The sequence below is a fragment of the Dama dama genome, chromosome X, assembly GCF_033118175.1.
Source record: "Dama dama isolate Ldn47 chromosome X, ASM3311817v1, whole genome shotgun sequence".
Classification (NCBI taxonomy): domain Eukaryota; kingdom Metazoa; phylum Chordata; class Mammalia; order Artiodactyla; family Cervidae; genus Dama; species Dama dama.
In genome coordinates, this window is record NC_083714.1 from 144,210,824 (window position 1) to 144,227,578 (window position 16,755).

At 40.8% G+C, this 16,755-nt stretch overlaps 1 protein-coding gene across 1 annotated transcript; it reads right to left on the bottom strand.

Annotated features, from left to right (window-relative positions):
- Positions 1–15,234: 15,234 nt before the first annotated feature.
- Positions 15,235–15,992, bottom strand: LOC133051500 (anaphase-promoting complex subunit CDC26-like). Its single transcript, XM_061135956.1, has one exon. The coding sequence runs from the start codon at positions 15,653–15,655 to the stop codon at positions 15,398–15,400; it is 258 nt and encodes an 85-aa protein (XP_060991939.1). The 5' UTR covers positions 15,656–15,992; the 3' UTR covers positions 15,235–15,397.
- Between the last annotated feature and the right edge of the window lie 763 nt (positions 15,993–16,755).

The window sequence follows — 16,755 nt, forward strand, 5'->3', positions numbered from 1 at the left end:
TTGTTCTTTGCTCTGTACTTTCCCCAACACTTTATTATAAAAATTTCCAAGCATACAACAAGGTTGAACATGTTTTCTACCTAATACACAAAGACTTTCCACCTAGATTCTACTATAACTATTGTACAATACTTCCATCTCATCCATCAGGGTCCTCTTCTACCCATAAGTTTCTTTCCAGGTTGGATGTCCACGTCACCTTTGTGTGGGTGCTCACTGCTGTGGCTTTTTGTATCCCACCTCTCGGTTGCATCCCATATTTCTTAAACTGACCCTCCTTCACTCAGTATGATGACCAGTACATTTATCTCTATCTCTGAAGACTACCACTTTCATATTTCAATCCTTGATTCATAATTCATTCTAGACCTGTATCACATTTCTATATCCATTCCTCTCTCTAGGTACTCTATCTTTACTTTCATCTCTTCAATGTTCTGAACGTTGCTGTGGGACCCGGTTTGGGGTGTGTGGTGTTTGAAATCTGTTCACTTCTGAAATATTCCAGGAGAGGATCTGATTTATCATACTGTCTCTACCTCTTCATTTATTTGTTTATCTCTCATGGGAGTGCACTTTTCTAGTCATGCTCATAGTGGCTCTTACCAGGTCCATCCCATCAGTACCCTAATGTGTCTACTGTACTAATGTTACTCTACCATTGATGCCAGGTCCAGCTTTAGACAGTGGCCTTTTCCCATGCTCAGACAGAGGTGATAGTGTCCTTGCAGCTTACATGTTTTTATCTTCGAATTCACCCTATGTGTAAATTGTCATGCGTTTTTTAAAGAAACATGGAATTGTGTTTACCTGTTCATAGCCTCTTCCTGTTAGCTTTCCCTGTGTTTACTTGAGTTTTTTCCCCCTATATGAGCCCTGGCAGTTCGTTAAAGGTTCACACTATTCACAGCACCCCTGTGAATAGTGTGTCCATCAGCAAGCATTTTAAGGTTGATGTTAGAGAAAATGTCCACAGGGAGGCAGCATTTTTTCATTCCCTCCTCTTGTGACTATGGTAAAAGCAACCTGGGCAGTTATCCAGGGCCTGGTTGTAAATGAGAGTGAAATGAGACACAAGAAGTCGCCAAAAGCATTTGTCTCTGTACTCTTTGAGGTTTTTCTCTAAGTGATATATATATTTTTTATTTTTTTCTAATTTATTTTATTATTTTTAATTTATTTTAATTGGAGGCTAATTACTTTACAATATTGTGCTGGCTGTTGCCATACATTGACATGAATCAGCCATGGGTGTACATGTGTTTCTCATCCTGAACCCCGCTCCCACCTCCCTCCCCATCCCATCCCTCAGGGTCATCCCAGTGCATCGGCCCTGAGCACCCTGTCTCATGCGTCAAAGCTGGACTGGTGATCTGTTTCACATATGATAATACACATGTTTCAATGCTATTCTCTCAAATCATCCTACCCTCGCCTTCTCCCACAGAGTCCAAAAGTCTGTTCTTTACATCTGTGTCTCTTTTGCTGTCTCGCACATAGGGTCATCGTTACCATCTTTCTAAATTCCATATATATGCGTTAATATACTGTATTGGTGTTTTTCTTTCTGACTTACTTCACTCTGTATAATAGGCTCCAGTTTCATCTACTTCATTAGAACTGCTTCAAATGCATTCTTTTTAATGGCTGAGTAATATTCCATTGTGTATGTGTACCACAGCTTTCTTATCCATTCATCTGCCAATGGACATCTAGGTTGCTTCCTTAAGTCTACAAATGATATTTTGTTTTTTACTTAAGATGATTTACACTGTTGTAGTTTTTGTAGGGAGATAGTTTCTCCTTCTGTTCCACACATAACTGGAGGTATTCTGATGTCATTACTGTCACAGATTTGGTTTCAGAATCTGTTGAGCACATGCCTCTTGATACAGGAGGTCCATGTGGATTATGAATTGCACAGGTATTTGTGGGTATAGCTTTATTCCAGCCTTCACCTTTCGGCCTCTCACCCATGGACTCCCTTTGCTAACCATAATTTTCCTACCAGGAGTGTAAGTACATTTCACTTTTGTTTGGGTATTCATCGCCATCAATGTTTTTTTTAATCCCCTCTGGAAGGTACATGATGTGATATCTCTTTTATCCACACTTCTTTGCTTACTGGGCTTTGCTCTAAATTTCATTTAGGAAAAAAAATGGCATTTTTTTTTTTTTTGCATTTTCATAAAGTTGGAGTCATATTTCATTGGGTATCTCTGTCACATTTCTTTCTCTTTTTGTCTGCACTCAACAATTCTCTTTCCTTTCATCTCTTAGGCATTGTGAATGCTGCTGCAGTGCCTGTTTGTGGGGGTGGGTGTGTGGGCCTGTGTTTTCCATGATCTGTTGATTTCTCAAATAATCTAGGAGTGGAACTGACATATGACATCATCTGTCTCATTTTGTGATTCCCAGGCCCTTTGACAGTCATGCTCATAAAGGCTCTGACCGCTTACCTCCCATTCAATATAAGGGTCCCATTTACTAATACTGTTCTACTCCTTTTTGTTTGTATAGTTTTGGATAGTGGCCTTTCTGATTTCAGTATTGATATCGCCTTGCTGTTTAAAATTTCGTATCACTGATAAGAAAGCAAATGAGTTACATTTGCAGAGCCTTCTTTCTAAGCATTAAATTGCATTTACCTGTTGAAGTTTCCTTCTTGATCGTGTGGTTTGTTCTCGTTTTTATTTCAGTGTACGACCCCTGGCCATTTTGTAAAGGTAGGTGTCATTTAGAGCCTGCCTGCCTTGTGAATCTTCAGTGTCCATCAGCCCAAGGTTTAATGTTGCTGTTCCAGAGAGCGGCCAACAGGTGGCAGCACTTCTTCAGGCTCTCCTCCTGTTACTATGGTAACTGCATCTTTAGAGGTATGTGCCATTTCCGCTTGAAAATGAGAGTAGAATGAGCTAGGGGAAGCCCATGGAAGCTTGAGTCTCCTTCCTTTTCAGTTTTAGTGTAGTTCCTATTTCTTGTTTGACGAAGCTGATGTACAGAGTTGCCTTTTTTGTAGCTTTACTGATTCTTGCTCGCTTACACGGATACATAGAGGCATTCAGCAGTGGTTATTTCCTCCGACCTGCTCTCAGAAAGTGTGTAGTACATCACTCTTGCTATGTCGGTCCCTGTGGATTATGTATTTGACAGGTATTTGTGGGAAACCGTGAATTTCAGCCTTCCAATATAAGCCTTCCTAGCACCCATCGCCTTTGTTAAGCATGAGGGAGTTCCCAGCGCTGAGTGTCCGTTTTACCTCGGTCAGGGCACTCACTGCCAGCAGTATTGTCTTTCCCGTTTGAAAGGTAAACCCTATGACATAGCTCTAATCTGCCCTTCTTCACTGACTCTGATTATCACCACACTTATCTGTACCTCTGACAATGACATTATTTCCTTGTTTCAATACCTAAGTCATAGTCCATCGTGAACCTGTGTCCCATGTCTTGATCCACTGATCTCTCTGTCCCTGCGTATTTTCTTTACTTTCATCTCTTAGCAATGGGAATGCCCCTGCAGTGCATGCTCTGGGGCATGTGGTTTTAAAAATCTGTGTATTTCTGAGATGTCTTTGGAATGGAGAGGCCATGTCATACTTTCTGTCTCTTTTTTTCTATAAAGGCACTTGGACAGTGATTCTTATACTGGCTCCTCCCACTGATATCCCCCCACTACTATAAAATGATCCCCCTGACTAACTAATGTCAACCTACCATTTCTGGTTTGGAGTGTTGTCCATGTTGGCCTTTTCCGGTGCTAAGAGTTGATGGCTCATGGCCATTTAGCTTTTGTATCTCTGATAAGAAATCTTATGGAGCACTATTCATGCGCTTTTTGCTTTTGGAAAGCATTTTGAGTTGTATTTACCTGTTGATGTTTTCTTCTGAGAGTTTCCCGGGTTTTTTTTTTTTTTTTTGATTTACTTATTCGCTTTTGGATGTGTGACTCCTGACTTGTTCAAGGGTAGGTGTCACGTCCAGTCCAGCAGCCTTGTGAATATCAGATGTCCATCAGTGATAGGTTTCAGGCTGTGGTTACACAGAACAGCCTCCATGCTGGAAGGTTTCTTTGTTCCGTCCTCTTTTAGGTTGGCCTCTGCTGCCTTGGAGCATTTGTCAAGCCTTGTATACATTAGAATAGAACGAGCCAGAGGATGCCACCAAACCTGGTGTCGCCTCACTCTTGGATTTTATTTTAAAGTTTCTATTCTATTTAAGTTGACTAGCAAGGATGCTTTTGTTTTATGTGTACAGATTCTTGTTCCATGGCACTAAGAGTACCAGATCTATTCAGCTGTGCTTGTTTTCACCTACATGTGATTAGAAAGTGTTTTAATGCCCCTCTTGTTGAAGTAGGTTTACGTGGATTCAGTATTTTATATGTATCTTTGGGAAGAAATTAACTCCAAGCTCCATACATATCCCCTCCACGCACCAGGCTCCTCTGCTTCCCCTAAGTTTCTTGCTAGGTTGGATATCCATTTAACGTTTCTGTGAGTGCTCACTGCTGTGGATTTTTGTATCCCACCTCTCCGTTACATCCCATGATGTAACTTGAATCGACCCCCCTTCACTCAGTGTGATGATCTCCGAATTCTTCTCTATCCAAATTGAAATGGACACCCAGTGCTGGGAACACACTGATGCTTAACAAAGGGGATGGGTGAGAGGAAGGCTTATATTGGAAGGCTGAAACTCACAGATTCCCAGAAATACCTGTCAAATACATAATCCACAGGGACCGACTTAGCAACAGTGATGTTCTACACACTTTCTGAGAGCAGGTCAGAGGAAATAACTGCTCCTGAATGCCTCTGTGTACTGGTGTAAGGGAGCAAGAATTGGTATAGCTACGACAAAGGCAATTCTGTATATCAACTTCGTCAAACAAGAAATATGAACTACAATAAAACCGAGAAGGAAGGAGACACAAGCTTTCAGAGGCTTCCTCTAACTCATTCTACTCTCATTTACTCTCAGAAATGGTGAATACCTCTAAAGATGCAATTCCCGTGGTAACAAGAGGAGAACCCAAAGAAATGCTGCTACCTTGTGGCCGTATTCAGGAACAGCAACCTTAAACCTTGGGCTGATTGACACTGCCTATTCACTAGGCGGCCGGGCAATAAATGACAGCTACCCTTACAAAATGGCCAGGGTTCCCACACCAAAATAAAAATGAGAACAAACCACACTATCAGGAAGGAAACATCAACACGTAACTGCAATTCAATGAAGAAAGATGCGTCTGGAAATGTGCCTCATTTGTTTTTTTGTCAGTGATATGAAAAGTTAAACTGCAAGGGGATATCACTACTGAGAAATCAAAAAGGCCACTATTGATATCTTCTGATTCTGCTAAGTCCATACAATTTCTGTCCTTTATTGAGCCCATGTATGCATGAAATGTCCCTTGGTATCTCCAATTTTCTTGAAGAGATCTCTAGTCTTTCCCATTATATTGTTTCCCTCTATTTCTATGCATTGATCACTGAGGAAGTCTTTCTTATCTTTCCTTCCTATTCTTTGGAACTCTGCATTCAAATGGGTATCTTTTCTTTTCTCCTTTGCCTTTCACTTCTCTTCATTTCACAGCTATTTATAATGCCTCCTCAGACAACCATTTTACCTTTTTGCATTTCTTTTTCTTTGGAATGGTCTTGATTCCTGCCTCCTGTACAAAGTCATGAACCTTTGTCCACAGTCCTTCAGGCACTCTGTCTATCAGATCTAACCCCTTGAATCTATTTCTCACTTCCACTGTATAATCGTAAGGGATTTGATTTAGGTCATACCTGAATTGTCTAGGAGTTTTCCCTACTTTCTTCAAATTATGTCTCAATTTGGCAATGAGTTAATGATCTGATCCACAGTCAGCTCCTGGTCTTCTTTTTGCTGACTGTATAGAGTTCCTCTATCTTTGGCTGCAAAGAATATAATCAATCTGATTTCAGTGTTGACCATCTGGCGATGTCCATGTGTAGAAACTTCTCCTGTGTTGTTGGAAAACGGTGTTTGCTACGACCAGTGCGTTCTCTTGGCAAAACTCTATTAGCCTTTGCCTTGCTTCATTGTGTACTCCAAGGTCAAATTTGCCTGTTACTCCAGGTATTTCTTGTCTTTCTACTTTTGCATTCCAGTCCCCTATAATGAAAAAGACATCTTTTTTGGGTGTTAGTTCTAGAAGTTCTTGTAGGTCTTCATAGAATCGTTCAACTTCAGCTTCTTCAGCATTACTAGTCAGGGCATAGACTTGGATTACTGTGATATTAAAGGGAAATGAACAGAGATCATTCTGTCATTTTTGAGATTGCATCCAAGTACTGCATTTTAGACACTTTTGTTAACTATGATGGCGACTCCATTTCTTCTAAGGGATTCTTACCCACAGTAGTAGATATAATGTTTATCTGAGTTAAATTCACTCATTCCAGTCCATTTTAGTTCCCTGATTCCTTAAATGTCGATGTTTACCCTTGCCATCTCCTGTTTGACCACTTCCAATTTACCTTGATTATGGACCTAACATCCAAGGTTTGTATGCATTATTGCTCTTTACAGCATCAGATTTACTTCTATCACCAGTCACATCCACAACTGAGTGCTATTTTTGCTTTGGCTCCATCTCTTCATTCTTTCTGGAGTTATTTCTCCACTGATCTCCAGTAGCATATTGGGCACCTACTGACCTGGGGAGTTCATCTTTCAGTGTCCAATCTTTTTGCCTTTTCATACTGTTCCTGGGGTTCTCAAGGCAAGAATACTGAAGGGATTTGCTATTCCCTTCTCAAATGGACCACGTTTTGTCAGAACTCTCCACCATGACCACTCCGTCTTGGGAGGCCCTGCACGGCATGGCTCATAGTTTCATGGAGTTAGACAAGGCTGTGGTCCATGTGATCAGATTGGTTAGTTTTCTGTGATTGTGATTTTCCATCTGTCTGCCAGCTGATGGAGAATGATAAGAGGCTAACGGAAGCTTCCTAATGGGAGAGACTGACTGAGGGGGAAACTGGGTGTTGTTCTGATGGCCAGGGCCATGCTCAGTAAATCTTTACTTCACTTTTCTGTTGATGGGCAGGGCTGTGTTCCCTCCCTGTCATTTGACCTGAGGCCAAACTATGGTGGAGGTAATGAAGATAATGGCGAACTCATTCAAAGGTCCCATGCACACAGTGGTACACTCAGCGCCCCCAACCCTGCAGCAGGCCACTGCTGACCCACACCTCTGCCAGAGACTCCTGGACTCTCAAGGGCAAGTCTGAGTCAGTCTCTTGTGGGGTCACTGCTCTTTACTCCTGGGTCCTGGTGTGCACAAGGTTCTGTTTGTGCCCTCCAAGAGTCTGTTTCCCAGTCCTGTGGAAGTTCTGGTGGCTCTATGGTGGGGTTAATGGTGACCTCCTCCAAGAGGGCTTATGCCACACCCAGGTCAGCTGCACCCAGAGCCCCTGCACCCGCAGTAGTCCACTGCTGACCTGTACCTCCACAGAAGACACTCAAACACAGTTCTGTCTCAGTCTCTGTGGAGTCTCTGGGTTCCAGTACACACAAGGTTTGTTTGAGCCCCCTGAGTGTCTCTGGTGGATATGGAGTTTGATTCTAAATGCAGTTTGCCCATCCTACTGTCTTGCTGGGGCTTCTCTGTCCTTGGACGTGGGGTATTGTGAAATATTCTGGACTGATTTCCTTTAGGATTGACAGGTTTGATCTCACTGCAGTCCAAGGGACTCTCCAGAGTAATGTGGGTATGAATAAATATTTTTTGTGCTTATGTTTCACTCTTGTGGAGAAATAGAATACTTATGAATGTAATTTATAAAATCCAGATGTGTTCTCTCATATGTATATGTGTGTATGAATCAATATTTACCATTGCCCTCTTGTGGAGAAATAGAAGAATGATTATGAATGTAATTTATAAAATCCAGATGCATTCTTTACAGGTTGAAAAAGATACTGCATGATTTTTTAAAAATTAATACATGTTCATAAGAGAAAATGTAAAATTGACAGAATAATACAAAGAAAGAAAAAAAAAAAAAACATGCTCTCACTTTACCGTTGGCTCAGAATTCTGAGTTCCTGGGACAGGGAGCTAAAAAGACGAGGGTGTGTTAGTTCTTTCAGAATAAAATCACCTTTTCTGCTGTTAGAATGCTAACATAGAACTTGGATTTGATACTTGATTCTTGCTTTGTTTACTTATCATTAAGCCTCTATTTTAAAAAATACCTGGTAATTTGAGCCCCTGTTTAGAGACTGCTTGCTTCAAGTTTTTTTTCTTTCTTCTGCATTTGGTAAGATTAAAAAATTTTTGCATGTTTTGTCTATGGTAAATAGTGTTGCAATGAACACTGGGGTGCCTGTATCTTTTGGAATTAAGGTTTTCTCCAGGAATATGGCCAGGAGTAGGATTACTGTGTCATACGGTAATACTATTTTAACTTCTTTAAGGAGCTGCCATACTGTTCACCATAGTGGCGGTACCAATCTACATGCCCACTGACAGTGCAAGAGGGTTCCCTTTTCTCCACAGCCTCTACAGGAATTATTGTTTCAGTTATACACATATATGTGTATATGTGCATTGTGTGTGTGTACATTCTTATATTTAATCTTTTTTTCTTTCTTGGCTACACTGTGCAGCATGTGGGATTAGTTCCCTGACCAGGGATTGAAGCTGCTTCCCCTGCAGTGGAAGTGTGGAGTCGTAACCACTGGACTGCCAAGGGAAGTCCCATATTCTTTTCCATTATCATTTCCATTATGATTCTTATTCCATTATCATAGGATACTGAATATAGTTCTCTGTGCTCTACAGTAGGAACTTGTCTACCCATTCCATGTACTCTAGTTGATCTCTCTTAACCCCAATCTCTTACTCCATCCCTCCCCCAGTTCTCTCTGCCTTGGAAGCCACAAGTCTGTTCTCTATGTCCGTGTGTTTATGTTTCATGCATATGTTCATTTGTGTCATATCTTAGATTTCACATTTTAGTAATATCATCTGGTATTTGTCTTTCTCTGTCTGACTCACTTCACTTAGTATGATCATCTCTCGGTCCACGCATGTTGCCTCAAATGGCCTTACTGTTGTAGCTGTACAGATTCTTGTATCCTTTTAATCATACATACAGGTATTCATCTGTGGTTATTTCCACATATATATTATGAAAACATCTGTAGTACACCACTCTGGGCATAGTACACCCATTTTGAGGTTGTATTAGCATTTTATATGTATATGTTCAGTTGCTCAGTCATCTCTGACTCTTTGCAACCCCGTGGACTGTAGCATGCCAGGTTTCTGTGTCCATTACCAACTACCAGAGCCTGCTCAAACTCAGGTCCACTGAGTGGGTGATGCCATCCAACCACCTCATCCTCTGTTGTCCCCTTCTCCTCCTGCCTTCAATCTTTCCCAGCATCAGGGTCTTTTCCAATGAGTCTGTTCTTCACATCAGGTGACCAAAGTATTGGAGCTTCAGCTTCAGCATCATTCCTTCCAAAGAATATTCAGGACTGATTTCGTTTAGGATTGACTGGTTTGATCTCCTTGGGACTCTCCAGAGTATGTGGGTATGAATAAATATTTGTTGTGCTTATGAATGTAATTCATAAAATTCAGATGTATATTTTTGTACACTTGTATGAATAAATATTTAGTGTGCTTTTGCTGCCCTCTGGTGGAGAAATAGAAGAAAGCTTATGAATGCAATTTATAAAATCCAAACGTATTCTTCACATGTTGGAAAAGATATTGTATTGCTTTATTAAATGATAATATACTCATAACAGCGGAGAAGGCAATGGCAACCCACTTCAGTACTCTTGCCTGGAAAATCCCATGGACGGAGGAGCCTGGTAGGCTGCACTCTGTGTGGTCGCTAAGAGTCGGACATCACTGAGCGACTTCACTTTCACACATTGGAGAAGGAAATGGCAACCCATTCCAGTGTTCTTGCCTGGAGAATCCCAGGGATGGGGGAGCCTGGTGGGCTGCTGTCTATGGGGTCGCACAGAATCGGACATGACTGAAGCGATTTAGTAGCAGTAGCAGCACTCATAACAGAAGAGATAAAGTTGCCAAAAAAAAAAAAAAAAAAAAAGAAAGAAAAAAAATCACCCATGATTTCACTTTACCATTGGCTCAGAATTGAGTTCCTGGCTCGGGGCGATGATGGTGTGCTACTTCTTTAAGTATAAAAGCATCATTTCAGCTATTCTATGTTCTATGCTAACATAGAACTTGGTTTTGATACTTGATTCTTGCTTTGCTTGCTTATCTTTAAGCCTTTACTGTTACAAATACCTAGTAATTTGATCCCCTGTTTAGAGACTGTTGGCTTCAAGGTTTCTTTCTTTCTTTCTTTCTTTCTTTTTTTTTTGCCATTTCTGCTTTTATTAGAAAATGCTGCATGTCTTGTCTACAGTAAATAGTGCTGCAATGAACATTGGAGTACCTGTATCTTTTGGAATTCAGGTTTTTCTCCAGGAATGTGCCCAGGAGTGGAATTGCTGGGTCATATGGTAATTCTATTTTTAGTTTTTAAGGAGCTGCCATACCGTTCACCATAGTGGCTGTACCAATTTACATGCCCAGCAAGAGTGCAAGAGAGTCCCCTTTCCTCCAAACCCTTTCCAGAAATTATTGTTTGTAGAATTTTTGATGATGGCTATTTGGACTTGTGTGAAGTAATACCTCATTGTAGTTTTGATGTGCATTTCTCTACTAATTAGTGATTTTGAGCATCTTTTCATGTGTTTTTTGACCATTTGTATGTCTTCTTTGGAACAATGTCTATTTATATCTGCCCCATTTCTTGATTGAGTTTTTTATTTTTTATTTTTTTGATACTAGCCTACATTACCTGTTTGTATATTTTGGAGAATAAGGCCTTGATAACTAATGAGGTTCAATGACATTGCACAGAAAGCAGTGATCAAGACCATCCCCAAGAAAAAGAAATGCAAAAAAGCAAAATAGTTGTCTGACCAGGCCTTACAAACAGCTGAGAAAAGAAGAGAAGCAAAAAGCAAAGGAGAAAAGAAAAGTTATATCCACTTGAATGAAGAGTTCTGAAGAGTAGCAGAGAGATAAGAAAGCCTTCCTCAGCGATCAAAGCAAACAAATAGAGGAAAAAATAGAATAGGAAAGACTGGAGGTTTCTTCAAGAAAATTAGAGATACCAAGGGAACATTTTGCACAAAGATGAGCACAATAAAGGACAGAAATGGAATGGACCAAATAGATGTAAAAGATATTAAGAAGAGGTGGCAAGAATACACAGAAGAACTGTACAAAAAAGATCTTCATGACCCAGATAACCACGATGGTGAGAGAGTCAATTCCTAGGCAGGCTGATAAGTCTAGGGGTCCCCATGGAGAGAGGGGTTTGGAATTCTCAAGGAGGAAGAAAGGACAAACTTTTTTTCCCCTCTATATTCCTTAGGATTACATAACAATAATGTATCCTGCTTGAGGACAGTCTCTGAAAAAACCTTCTGGCTAATTCTGTTATCTCAAAATGTAAATCATGGGAGTAGATCTGGTGAGGTCTTTACAACCTCTAGACATTCTTTTGATTCACTGTAATAACTAATTTAAGAGTATATAATTCCAGTGCTAAGACTAGCAAGGGGGTACTCTTTCTACCCGCTTCTGATGTCTATGTCAGAAGCTTTCTTTATCTCCTTTATACTTTAATAAAACTTTATTACACAAAAGCTCTGAGTGATCCAGCCTTGTCTCTGGCCCCGGATTGAATTCTTCTCCTCTGGAGGCCAAGAACCCCGGCGTCTTTGCGTGATTCAGCAACAACCTTTCAATGGTATGATCACTCACCTAGAGCCAGACATCCTGGAATGCGAAGTCAAGTGGGCTTTAGGAAATATCACTATGAACAAAACTAGTGGAGGTGTTAGAATTTCAGTTGAGCTATTTCAAATCCTAAAAGACGATCCTGTGAAAGTGCTGCACTCAATATGCCACCAAATCCGGAAATCTCAGCAGTGGCCACAGGACTGGAAAAGCTCAGTTTTCATTCCAATCCCAAAGAAATGCAATGCCAAAGAATCCTCAAACTACCGAACAATTGCACTCATCTCACACACTAGTAAAATAATGCTCAAAATTCTCCAAGCCTGGCTTCAACAGTATGTGAACCGTGAACTTCCAGATGTTCAAGCTGGATTTAGAAAAAGCAGAGGAACCAGAGATCAAATTGCCAACATCCGCTGGATCATCAATAAAGCAAGAGAGTTTCAGAAAAACATCTACTTTTGCTTTATTGACTATGCCAAAGCCTTAGACTGTGTGGATCACATTAACCTGTGGAAAATTCTTCAAGATTTGGGAATACCAGACCACCTGACCTGCCTCCTGAGAAACCTGTATGCAGGTCAAGAAGCAACAGTAAGAACTGAACATGGAACAACAGACTGGTTCCAAATTAGGAAAGGAGTAAATCAAGGCTGTATATTGTCACCCTGCTTATTTAACTTACATGCAGAGTTCAGTTCAGCTCAGTCACTCAGTCATGCCCGACTCTTTGTGATCCCATGGACTGCAGCATGCCAGGCTTCCCTGTCCATCACCAGTTTCCAGAGTTTACACAAACTCATGTCCATTGAGTCAGTGATGCTCTCCAACCATCTCAACTTCTGTCGTGCCCTTCTCCTGCCTTCAATCTTTCCCACATCAGGGTCTTTTCAAATGAGTCAGTTCTTCACATCAGGTGGCCAAAGTATTCTGCATCTCACGAAACGCCAGGCTGGATGAAGCACAAGCTGGAACCAAGATTGCTGGCAGAAATATCAATATCCTCAGATATGCAGATGACACCACCCTTATGGCAGAAAGCAAAGAAGAATCAAAGAGCCTCTTGATGAAAGTGAAAGAGGAGAGTGAAAAAGTTGGCTTAAAGTTCAACATTCAGAAAACTAAGATCATGGCATTTGGTCCCACCACTTTGTGGCAAATAGACGGGGAAACAATGGAAACAGTGAGAAACTAAATTTTCTTGGGATCCAAAATCACGGAAGATGTTGACTGCAGCCATAAATTAAAAGACACTTGCTCCTTGGGAGAAAAGCTATGACCAACCTAGATAGCATATTAAAAATCAGAGACATTTCTTTGCCAATAACAGTCCATGTAGTCAAAGCTATGGTTTTTTCCAGTAGTCATGTATGGATGTGATAGTTGGACTATAAAGAAAGCTGAGCGCTGAAGAATTGATGGGCTGGAACTGTGGTGTTGGAGAAGACTCTTGAGAGTCCCTTGGATTGCAAGGAGATCAAACTAGTGCATCCTAAAAGAAATCAATCCTGAATATTCATTGGAAAGACTGATTCTGACGTCAAAAGTGATGCAAAGAACCGACTCATTGGAAAAGACCCTGATGCTAGGGAAGATTGAAGGCGGGAGGAGAAGGGGGATGAAAGAGGATCAGATGGCTGGATGGCATTACCGACGGGATGGAAATAAGTTTGAGTAAGCTCCAGGAGTTAGTGATGGACAGGGAGGCATGGCATGCTGCAGACCATGGGGTTGCAAAGAGTCGGATACGACTGAGTGACTAAACTGAACTGACCTGAACTAATGAGAAACATCTGTGTATCACAGGGAACTGTCCTCAGTGCTCTGTGGTGATCTAAATGGGAAGGAAATTACAAAAAGGATATATATACCACACACACACACACGTATGCACAGCTGATTTACTTTGCTGTACAGCAAGAAGTAATGCAACATTGTAAAACAACTACATGTGTACATACTGTAGACTCCATTTATAGGAAGTTTTAGATGAGCCGAAATTAATGTATACTGAGAGAACAGGTTGTGCATGGGGGAAAGGGTGTGTGAGAAAGGGGCCCAAAGAGATTGTCTAGGATGATGGGGAAAAAAAATATTGCAGTGAACATCATATATATAATCTTGGTGAAATTGCATAAATCTTTCTACAATGCAAATTCCAAACAGGGTCTTGCTAAGTGGCTCCATGCATTGGTAAGTTTACTAGATATTGTCAAATTGTCCTCCAGAAATTTGCATCATTTTATGCTTTCAAAATTCTGCATGAGCACTGATTTTCCAATCCCTCATCGTCCATTTGGAGGAAACGTTTGGTATCATTCAAAGCTTTCACTGAGCTTTTGGCGATGTGCTCGGTGAGAAATCATATTCCATTAATGTTTTGATTTGCATTTCTTTTATTACCAATTAGGTTCAACATTTCCTCTTGTTTTTTGGTAGTTTTTCTTTTTTTCTTCTGAGTAAGTTGTATTTCTTTGTACCCTTTGTTTATTTCATGTTTGTTTTCTATTGAGTTTTTCATCTTATTTTCTTATTTTAACTTTTGAACTCTTCATAAATTAGGTAAATGTGCTCTTTGTCAGCTATCTTCCAAATAGTTTTCAATTGTCACTTTATAATTCCTTGTTTATTAATTATTTAGGCATGCAGGAATTTTACTACAAAGAAAGGTATGTAAGTTTTCCCTTTTTAGCTTCTGGACAAAGGACATGGTAAAATAGGAAATTTAAATAACCAAGAAATCCTTCAGGAGGCTAGAAGGTGAGGTTAAAAGAATTGGGGAGGGGGGGGCAATTCTCTATGATTTCACCTGTGTGCATTTTCACGTGAACTTTACAATTAGCTTCACCTGAAATACACACACACACACACACACACACACACACACACACACACATAGAGAGAGATAATGAAGTGGAGGCGGGTAGCGCCATGATGGGCCAAGATGGAACCAGGATGGGTGGTGCTGCACCTGGGACTCCAAACAGATGAGTCAGCCATAGGCTTGGGCAGCCCTGTAAAGCCAGTGTGGACACATCTCTGGAGCTGTGATTGGAGGCCTCGGAGCCCCAGCACGTGCTCAGAGCCAAGGTCACGAGGAGGGAAGCACAAGCAGGGTGATGATGCTGCCAGTAGGCCTGTCTCCCTTGGGCCAGAGGGAAGGTGATGCTACATTTATTATGGAAAATGTAGTCTGTGGCTATTGGGAAAAGAACTTGGTCAGTGCAGTGCACAGACTGTGAAAAAGTAAGTAAAAACCATAATTACTTTCACCACAGTTTATATTTTAGCCCATCTCTTCCCCATCATTTTTCTTTTTTTTTTTCCCCAAAATATATTTATTTTTAAAAACAAAAATCAGACAAGTTTTACCGAGTCATTTTCCAGAGACAAACCAGAGTTTGAATTTCAGCTTTCAGAGTGAAAGTTAAGCATCCGTAATCTCATGCAGAAGTATTTCTCTGCAGGAGATAAAACATTCTGCCTGACTGAGAGCACTCCATTCTCTAAACCTTGTTTGCGTTTCCGCCATCATTGTACTCCATTCCAGGGCTCTGGCACGCAAGATAATCCACCTCTAAAACTCAAAATTTCCAAATTGAGATGAACGACTGTTGGGCTTTGGTTGGGGTTTATAACCAATTCGATCATTAATCATTTGTTCCCGGCTCTTGGGATCACTGCTGAGTCCAATGGCACCTTCTCCATCACTGCCTCCTACAATGTCCACATCTTCCTTTTGTTTCTTACGGGTCTCCAGGTCCTTTCGAATGCTCTCAAACTCCTCAATATCATCAAGTTTCCGTTCCAGGCGGGTTGGTTTTCGTCGCAGCATAATGAAATCAACACTAAAGGGCAGATCCAGTAAACTATTAGCAGCTCACAGGGTTATCCTCAGGGTCTAAATAGGTCCTCAATGGATAGGTCATTCATTCAACAAACAGTTTCCTGTGCTCCAGCTACTGAGTTAAAAGGCATAGTCACAGTCTCTTTTCAGGCCTTTTCAGTCTCTTTCCGGAACCTCAGCGACCACCCCGAATCATCCACTAAGCCAACTGGACTACACTTCCCACACTGCCTCTGAGTCTCTCTCTTCGCAGAACCTTGTCCTCCGCGTGCTATTCTCGGAAGCTCTACGGATCACATCTCTCTCAACTCGCCCAGACTCCCTTCTACTACGATTCCCCCATCATTTTTCAACTCATATTTTTAAAGTTAGAATTACACTTCATGTGCATTTTGCTTTCCATTGTTCTTTGCTCTGTACTTTCCCGAACATTTTATCATGAAAATTTCAAAACATTCAACAAAGTGGAAAATTTTTTCTAGCTAATACACAAAGACTTCCCACCTAGATTCCACTGCAACTATTTTGCAATACTTCCTTTGTCACATATCTATCCATTTGTCCATCCTTCTATCCATCCATCAATCGATCTTATTCCCTAGTGCATTTTGTGGTAAATTGAAGATATCAGTATGTGTCTCCTTAGGTTCCTGGTGGCTCAGATGGTAACATGTCTGCCTACAATGCAGGAGACCCGGATTCAGTCCCTGGGTCGGGAAGATCTCCTGGAGAAGGAAATGGCAACCCACTCCAGTATTCTTGCCAGGAAAATCCCATGGATGGAGGAGCCTGGTGGGCTATAGCCCAAGGGGTCACAAAGAGTCGGACACGACTGAGCGACTTCACTTACTTACCTTACCTTACCATTAAGTAGTGAACTGTATTTGTTATAGAAGTTTTCTTTGAAAGATAAAGTTTACATACAATAAATTATACCAATCTTTTTTTTCTAAGTCATGTTATTGTTTAGTTGAAGTATAGTTGATTTACAATGTTGTGTCATTTTCTGCTTTACAGCAAAGTGATTGAGTTATACACACATATATGTAATATACATTATGTGTGTGTATATCCATATACAGATTCAT

Excerpts from the sequence above, each read along its gene's own strand:
- LOC133051500 (XM_061135956.1), bottom strand. The coding sequence starts at position 15,655 with ATGCTGCGACGAAAACCAACCCGCCTGGAACGGAAACTTGATGATATT.